At 44.1% G+C, this 9353-nt stretch overlaps 1 protein-coding gene across 1 annotated transcript in view; it reads right to left on the bottom strand.

The window, feature by feature from the left end:
* LOC126199571 (lipase 3-like) overlaps nucleotides 1-6143 on the bottom strand; it is a 190095-nt gene extending 183952 nt beyond the window's left edge. The window contains exon 1 of the mRNA XM_049936494.1: nucleotides 6042-6143. Coding sequence (XP_049792451.1) covers nucleotides 6042-6143 — 102 coding nt within the window. The remainder of the gene's footprint in view (nucleotides 1-6041) is intronic.
* Nucleotides 6144-9353: the final 3210 nt, after the last annotated feature.

The following is a 9353-nucleotide window of genomic DNA, read 5'->3' on the forward strand; positions in this document are numbered from 1 at the left end:
TGTGGCAGAGCATTATCTTGAAGGAACAACACGACCTTCCTGCTGCAAGGACGGCAGAAAACGGATCTAACAGAATTCTGCACGTACCGAGGGCTGGTTAGCGCCCCTGCCCAGATACGCCAAAGGTAAATGAGAGTCGTAGTTTGTCTTACCCGAGACCATAAGAACTGAGGTGGGGCCGGTGCTTCTCGGACGAATGCATTCTAAGAGACAGCTCTCACCAGGTCTATGCCGTAAGCGCAAACGACCATCTCTTGCATGCTGGCAGAACCTTCTTTCATCGCTGAAGACCACGGCCCGTCATTCCATCTTCCAAGTGACCCTCTGCCTGTACCAGATGTTGTAGCGTGAGTGGAAGCTGGGCTAGAGCTGTGCGTGCCTGTAGTCCCATTGCTAATAACCGGTCCGCAACAGTTAGTGTTGACACGTTTGGGCTCACAGGCCCTTTCATCTGTACTGTGGTAGCTTTACGGTCTGCTATTGGTGTTCTAATAATACGACGATCCTAGAGGGTGTATGTGCTGCGTGGACGTGCAGAAACTTGTCTACGTGTGTGAGAACGTCGCCCGCGTCTCGTGGTCGTGCGGTAGCGTACTCGCTTCCCACGCCCGGGTTCCCGGGTTCGATTCCCGGCGGGGTCAGGGATTTTCTCTGCCTCGTGATGGCTGGGTGTTGTGTGATGTCCTTAGGTTTAAGTAGTTCTAAGTTCTAGGGGACTGATGACCATAGATGTTAAGTCCCATAGTACTCAGAGCCATTTGAACCATTTTGTGAGAACGTCCGCGTGAACACTGACACCACTATCGTTGCACAACTAACGCAGCGTGTACAATTTATGTGTCAATTCTCTGAAAGGCGCATCCCAGCCCTCGGAAGACCACAATTTGTCCCCTTTCAAGCTTTCTCAGTTGACTGTAGGAAGTACGACTGCAAATCATTGGCATGGTTGCCTCTCTGGTTGGGACAGTGTGCATCTGGCGGGGCACATGTGCAACAAGGAGCAAAATCGGTTATTGGAGCGAGCAGACGGGGTGGTGCTGGTCGAAGATGAAGCGTGGCCGCAGGCCGAGAGGTGGGGCTGTTTGCCTGTGGGCGCCCTGCGTACAGCAGTGATAGTGTGCTGGTTCGCCTGAACAGACATGGGTTGTTGGGACCTGTTATAGTGTGTCGACGCTCCTCTGTCACACACACTGAGGATATGGGACATACGTTGTGTATGTACTAGTTGTGCTAGTGAGTATTCTCTCCAAATGAGGTACCGAAATCTGCATCTTGCTAAATCGTCATACTCCGACTGATACGGTTCGTGCGGCTCTCCCCGTCGGAGGTTAGAGTCTTCCCTCGAGCGTGGGTGTGTGTGTTGTCCTTAGCGTAAGTTAGTTTAAGTTAGATTAACTAGTGTGTAAATCTAGGGACCGATGACCTCAGCAGTTGCTCCCATGGGAACTTACCACAAATTTCCAATTTTGTTTCCGACTGATATCCGTGAACTGCGCATTGTTACTGTGACTGTGTCTGAACTGAGCACATTAAGTTGGCTGCCAGTAGTGTATTATGTTGCTGTATACAATGCAGATTTAGTTGTTTTGTTGTGTGATCACGTGAATAGTCGGTTGCCTAGACGTTTTTCTACATTGTGATTAATGTTGTTGTTGTTGTGGTCTTCAGTCCTGAGACTGGTTTGATGCAGCTCTCCATGTTACTCTATCCTGTGCAAGCTTCTTCATCTCCCAGTACCTACTGCAACCTACATCCTTCTGAATCTGCTTAGTGTATTGATCTCTTGGTCTCCCTCTACGATTTTTACCCTCCACGCTGCCTTCCAATGCTAAATTTGTGATCCCTTGATGCCTTAAAACATGTCCTACCAACCGATCCCTTCTTCTAGTCAAGTTGTGCCACAAACTTCTCTTCTCCCCAATCCTATTCAATACCTCCTCATTAGTTACGTGATCTACCCACCTTATCTTCAGCATTCTTCTGTAGCACCACATTTCGAAAGCTTCTATTCTCTTCTTGTCCAAACTGGTTATCGTCCATGTTTCACTTCCATACATGGCTACACTCCATACAAATATTTTTAGAAACGACTTCCTGACACTTAAATCAATACTCGATGTTAACAAATTTCTCTTCTTCAGAAACGATTTCCTTGCCATTGCCAGTCTACATTTTATATCCTCTCTACTTCGACCATCAGTGATTAATGGTGCCATACGATTTGCAGCGGTTGAGGGCTACGGATTGCACCAGTGAAGTTACAGTTTCTCGATCGTTCTAGTTTATCTGAATTCAGTTTTTGCTGAAGTTGCTTTTAACGACTCGTTTCTTTACGGTGTTTCTTAACTATGTTTATTTATTTTTATTTAAATTATATGAGAGGCAATCAATAAGTAACGGGACACATTTTTTTCTGTATCAGTTTCGGTTGAAAATATGCGGAATTTGTTGTGGGACATCGTTGAATATTCCGGCTTCACGCCTTACAGTACCTTAAAATTCCGGTATGTGATGACGCTTTATATAGCTTTCAAAATGGTGTCTGTAACTTAGACCCGTTCGAAGACAGAGCTGTCACTGACTTTCTTTTGACGGAAAACAAGAGCGTCGTAGATAGCCAGAGGGGCTTGCAGAAGGTCTACGGAGGCCTGGCAGTGAACGAAAGTACGGTCAGTCTTTTTGCGAGATGTCTGTCATCCCAACAGAGTCATGCAAACCCCTCCGATCTCCCTCGTGTCGGCCAGCTGCACGATTGATTGTGACACCTACAATGTTGAAACGTGCGGACACTCTCATTTGAGGTGAGCGACGGTTCGCAATCAAACACCTCGCTGCGTAATTGGATGTCTCTGCTAATAGTGCTGACACACTCGTTCAGCAGTTGGTGTAGTCAAAGGTGCCTACCCGCTGAGTTCTCGCCACTTAAGACAAGACCATAAAAAGCAACGAGGAATCATCTGTGCGGAACTGGTTGCATGTTACGAGGCTGGTCGTGACGATTTTTGTCGAACTTCGTCACAGGCGATGTCACTTCGAACCGGAAGCAAAACTGCAGTCCATGGAGTGACGCCACACCACCTCTCCTCCGACTTAAAAGTTCAAAGCTGCACCCTCAGCCGGTAAAAACATGGCAACGATCTTCTGAAAATATTCTGCTTGATGTCCTCCTTCGTGGTGCAACGATTAACTCAGAAATGTTGCATGTCCTTTACAAGTCTTTCTGGATACAGAAAATGTTCGACTGCTGCCCTGGCCAGCACATTCTCCTGATCTCTCACCAACTGAAAACGTCTGGTCAATAGTGGCCGAGCAACTGGCTCGTCACAATACGCCAGTCACTACTCTTGATGAACTGTGGTATCGTGTTGAAGCTGCATGGGCAGCTGTACCTGTACACGCCATCCAAGCTCTGTTGTACTCAATGGCCAGGCGTATCAGTGCCGTTATTACGGCCAGAGGTGGTTGTTCTGGGTACTATGCACCCAAATTGCGTGAAAATATAATCACAAGTCAGTTCTAGTATAACATATTTGTGCAATGAATACCCGTTTATCATCTGCATTTCTTCTTGGTGTAGCAAATTTAATGGCCAGTAGTGTACTATAAAATTAACTTCATTTAAATTTTTTTGATTTGAGTTTAATTAATAGTACATTGATGTGCTAAATTATGAATTCAGTTACTTGGGAAGGTTGATTGTTCAAATAAATCTACCTTCTGTCCAAGTGGTCAGTAAATATATAAATGGTGTGCTTCTTAACCCGAACTCAGTCAATCAATTCCGCCCTCTAGTCCTAAGAGCCCTACTGCATGTAACAGTGTGAAATCGTCATTTACAATTTAGGTTGTCTCCTTGAAAATATCAGTCTAGATATTAAAGGCCGTGTGTGAAAGGAGCACAATGATCGTCCAGTCCAGTCTGCACGTGATCTTGTGCAAGAACTGAACAACAGATTTCCTGCGAGCTGTTTTGGACCCCGTGGTCCTCAAGAATGGCACAAACGTTTGCCCAATTGAGTGCTAGTAGATTTCATTTTGGGGGATATCTAAAGAATGATATTTATGTTACAACACCCAGATGAATTCAAAGAGCGCATCGAGGAAGGTTCTCACTTCATGACACGAACACTCTGTCTGCGTATCGTTTAGAAGGCGCACTGAGTTGTGCGCTCATAAAAATTGGCACTTCTTTGAAAACCCGACTTAAATGCACACTCCGCCCCAGAATGTCCATCTGAGCACGGTTATCTACAGCACGTTGCATCTTCCTCTAACACTTTGAACGTTTCTGGTCCCCTATCTCAAATTGTCAGAAATTTCATTTTTTTTTTTGTGTACAGTTGGTTTGAACGCATCAGTTACATGAAGAAACATATTGTTCTATTTAAAAAATTATTGCTCGTTACTGTCTCTCTCTGGAAAATAACTAAGTAATGTACCAGCATTTCGCATTTGCATTGGCTTTTCTAGCACTTACTTTAACCCGTGATCTTGCAGTGTTAATAACTTACAATATTTTACCTAGACAAATGTATTCCCATAATTTCATTATTCAAAAGTAACTATTTTTTGGTGTTGTGTCCGCTCTTTTAGCTGAACAGTCAGTGTGTTTGAATGCCACGCACGGGGCCCCAGGTTCGATTCCTGGCTGGGGTTGGAGATTTTCTCCCCTCAGGGACTGGGTGTTGTGCTGTCCTCATCATCTTTTCATCCCCATTGTCGACGCGCAAGTCATCCAATGTGGCGTCGCACTCAATAAGACCTGCACTTGGCGGCCGAACTTCCCACCTGAGAGCCCCCGGCCATTGATGCCATACAATCATTTCGAATTTTTTTTTTGTGTTCTTCATAACTCCATAGAGAGAGTAGCGTTTTTTAAATTTACCTATATAAATATATCTTTCTTAAGGGGGGTAGGACGTCAAACGGGACGACTTGGAGCAGGAGAGACACCACAGGACTTTTTAATTTCCGCAGTCTATACTTTTAAAATTAAATTTATAAAACTTTGTCAGAATGACCAGAAAGGTCATAGTGGTTATAGTGGTGGAAGTTCAAAAATATAAGAAAATAATTTATTCTTTTACATTTGTATTTAACCTTTTTTCACTTACCATTGGCTGTGTTTGTTGCTGTAGGTACACTTTTCTTCATAAGTAAGGGAGATTCTTCGATGAATTTTGCACAACATACAAACCATATTTACAGGTGTATGAAACGCTAGAATTTTCCAAATCTATTAAAAACTGTGGTAAAAATTGAGATAATTAACTATAAAATTTGAGTTTTTTCTAAACATGAAGTTTAAAATGTAACAGCACATTCATTTTTTCATAAATTAAATAACTTCTAGAGTTTCATACACCTGTAAGTATGGTTTGTATGCTGTGCAAAATTCATCCAACAGTCTCTCTTACTTATGAACAAACGTGTATCTATAGCAACAAAAGCAGCCAGTAGAAGTGAAAAAATGATGAACTTTCACATGTAAAAAAAATTATTTTGTTATTTTTTTGAACTTCCACTGCTATGATTGTGAATCCTGAATACTTCCTGGTCATTCTGACAAAGTTTTATGAATTTATTCGTAAAAGTATAGACAGTGGAAATTAAAATATCCTGTGGTGTCTCTCCTGCTCCAAGACGGCCCGTTTGACATTCTACCCCCCTTAATCATTATTTTGTAAGATACGAAGGAAATACCGTTCCTGAAACACCCTGTTTAAACTGTATACAGTGTCTGGGTGGCAATCCAGTGGAGCCCAGCATATGAATGTTCCTGTCAGATTAAAACTACATATCTGGTAGTGGACTAGCACACAGGTTTTATCGGCGAGAAAATTTCATAGCAGCACACGACTCGCCTTAGAGTAAAAATTCGTTGTGTACGCTCAGCATGTAATGTAACATTGTACCTGGTCATACGCGTTCTACCTGCAACCAGTCAGTAAAAGCTGACTCGAGGCAGTGCCCCGCATTCACCTTAGAAGCTCGACACGACGCAGGTAAGAGATGGATACATACGAGTGTGAGTGTCTTACCGTGGGGATCCACGGGCTGGGTTCTGGGGTGCGGCTGACGCGGCGCACCTGTCCCATCAGCAGCATCACGGCCGCAGCCAGACGCGCGGCCAGCGACGGCATCCTGTGCAGTACAAAACACACAAAATAACTTGGCTCGTGGCTGTGCAGGCGGCGTAATAGGAGAGGGGACAACAGTAGTGGTGGGGAGGCCGCTGCGAATGGCCACCGCGCAGCAGGGGAGATGCAGTTCAACAGCTGAAGGCTACTCACAAGCAGAACAGCTAGCGAGTCTGGAAACGACTGTACGCAAGTGCAACCAATAATTCGACAAGTCAATAATTTCTAACTGGTATACCAAACAAGAAAATTAGCACGTGAAAGAAACATATGACCGTTGCTAACGAACGAAGAGCTCACCTCAGCAGGAGACACTGCAGCCCCTTCAGCACAGAGGGATAAACTCTAGCAGTGCTGAGACTGACAATGAATTTCCGTTCAAGGGCCATGGAGTGACAGGTATTTAGAGTCGAAAATCGAAGTGCGTATTGGGTACTCACTAACACCTTTTGTTAATCTCGTTTTGTTTTCCATATACGTAATGTGTACTTAGGTCAAGTCGATAAATTTCGTGTTCCAATTCAAACCCCTAAAATTCTTTTCACAATGTTCACTGGAATATACTCTTTAAAACAAAAACGTTATCAGGGATAAACCACAGGGAGCGAGAGGTTATATACCACCTGTACAGAAACCAGTCTGCAGTTGTCTACCGACTTGAAAGAAAATCAGTATTTCAGGTATTTCAGATGGATGTGAGACAGGACTGCAGTCTATCCTCGGTGTTATTCAGTTTGTACATCAAACAAGCTGTAGGAAACAAAGAATAAATTTATAAATGTATTTAAAGCTCGTAAAGAAGAAACGGAAACATTAATTATTCTGCAGAGTCAACAAATTAGAACAGAGCGTATACTGTCTGGAAAGAGGTTTTAATATAAACATCAAAAAAGTAAAACATGAGTAATGGATGTAACAGAATTAAATCAAGCTACTTTGAGGTAATTATATTCCGAGATTACGATTAGTAGTAGTAGTAGTGGTAGTAGTAGTAGTAGTTTTATTCAACTACAGTTCACTCTTACGATGATTGGACATGTCATGGTACTAAGATTTCAGAAAAACAAAAATTACGTAATTCCTATGTACAAGCAACTAAAGACTTATAGGTCTAATGTGACATGAATGTGCCAGGTATTCAGCCGTGGTCTTACAGTGGGAAATCTTCTGCCATTTGCCTGGAATAGTTTAGGGAAACCATGATAAATCTAAATCACTAAGATTGGATGAAGACCGGAAACTCCATCCTACCTAATACAAGACCAGTTTATTTAAAACAATGCTACCGCGTTCAGTTTATCCCTAGTGTACTACAGTGTTTTCTACAGAAGTTATTCCTCACTTCCAGCCACTTCACACACTAAATACAAATAATATAGAACTACCCACAATATCGGCTCATGTCAGGACCACAGCGGCGATGTATGGTTTTCATACTGTGTGCCACAACTTCCCATTTGCTTGCTTTAAAAACATCCCTCTATAGTAAGTGAGATATTGAGTTCAAAAATATGATAAACTATTAGTATTCTACACTGCATAGGTTTTGTAGTTAGGTTTTTGAGACAAAAACCGTAGTGCGAAAGGGTTGTGTGAAATGATACATCGTTTATTATCATTATTTTCATTACTCTTTGTAGTATCCATTACAGCAGATGGTGGGAATGTAGTCTCGCATAAATAAAATAGCCTCAGCCTGCAGTTACGGAGTTACAAGTTTTGTTCCATAATCGATTTCGAAACTTCACGTTTCATCTTCTAATATACTATAGTACACTTCTAACCGACTTTTGCATGTTAATTTCCCAGGTCACAGCTAGTTGTTAACCAAAATACCGTACTTCCAAGACACCGTGCAAATGGGTGTAGTGCCGCCGCCACCTTCTCAGCTGTCGCGAAGTCGCACCATCGGCTGCTTTGTTCAAGCCCTGTCTCTCAGTACCGCCAGTACCCCCCTGTGACCCAATGCCGCACCGAAATCTTCGCTCTCGTGGTAGCTCCTGTAGTTTCCCATATCCGTTTCCAGCAATGTAGGTGCCCCTCACCGATTGGCCCCACACACTGGGTTTGCTTCTGAGGGCCATCGACTGGTCATCTCCGGCCCTGTCGTCGCTCCTTCCAGGACTGTTCCACCTGCTGCCAATATCAGTCTGGCCCCACAGTTCATTTTTCAGTTTTAGGCTTGTTACACACCACTTTCTGCACAGCCTAGCATGGGCTGTGCACCACCTCTGTACATGTCGCTTCATAACCTGAGTCCTGGGTTTGAGTGGCAGGATCGCAGCCACCAAGAGCTCCTCCCCCCCGCCACCCACCCCCCACCCCCCACCACAATATTCTTTGCACTGATCTGGGAGAGGCATCCCTTCTGGCGGACACCTGCTGTCATTGCAATCTCGTTCGGTTGCCCCTGCCATAGGATCTTTTCGCTGACGTAAAGATGGCACCATCATCTTTTCCGTAAGGGGAAGAGAGATCTAGTATCTAGCCATTCTCTGTCTACTTCTGTTTCAAGCACAGCGAACGCGAACAGCAAGAAGTTTACTCCAGTACCGCATGCATTCCTCCCTTGGAGACTGTTTATGTGCCTAACTACCACAGCGCATTTTTGGAACCTGTACAGTCTATAAACAATCTGTTTACACACTGATCGCTAACAGTCACCACCAGGGGCATCATCGTCGCTCATAGGCAGCTTGCGCAGCAGCAAACGCGGTGCTGCAATCAAGGAAACTAGCTTACATCAGGGATTCACGTGTCTGTTAAGTCCCCGTGTATTTTCCATCATCTGGTGTGTACTATACACTACTGGCCATGAAAATTGCTACACCACGAAGATGACGTGCTACAGACGCCAGATTTAACCGACAGGCAGAAGATGCTGTGATATGCAAATGATTCGCTATTCAGAGCATTCACACAAGGTTGGCGCCGGTGCCGACACCTACAACGTGCTGACATGAGGAAAGTTTCCAATCGATTTCTCATACACAAACAGCAGTTGATCGGCGTTGCCTGGTGAAACGTTGTTGTGCTGCCTCTTGTAAGGAGGTGAAATGACTAGCATCACGTTTCCGACTTTGATAAAGGTCGGATTGTACCCTATCGCGATTGCGGTTTATCGTATCGCAACATTGCTGCTCGCGTTGGTCTAGATCCAATGACTGTTAGCAGAATATGGAATCGGTAGGTTCTGGAGGGTAATCCGGAATG

The sequence above is a fragment of the Schistocerca nitens genome, chromosome 8 (genome assembly GCF_023898315.1).
Source record: "Schistocerca nitens isolate TAMUIC-IGC-003100 chromosome 8, iqSchNite1.1, whole genome shotgun sequence".
In the NCBI taxonomy this organism is placed as follows: domain Eukaryota; kingdom Metazoa; phylum Arthropoda; class Insecta; order Orthoptera; family Acrididae; genus Schistocerca; species Schistocerca nitens.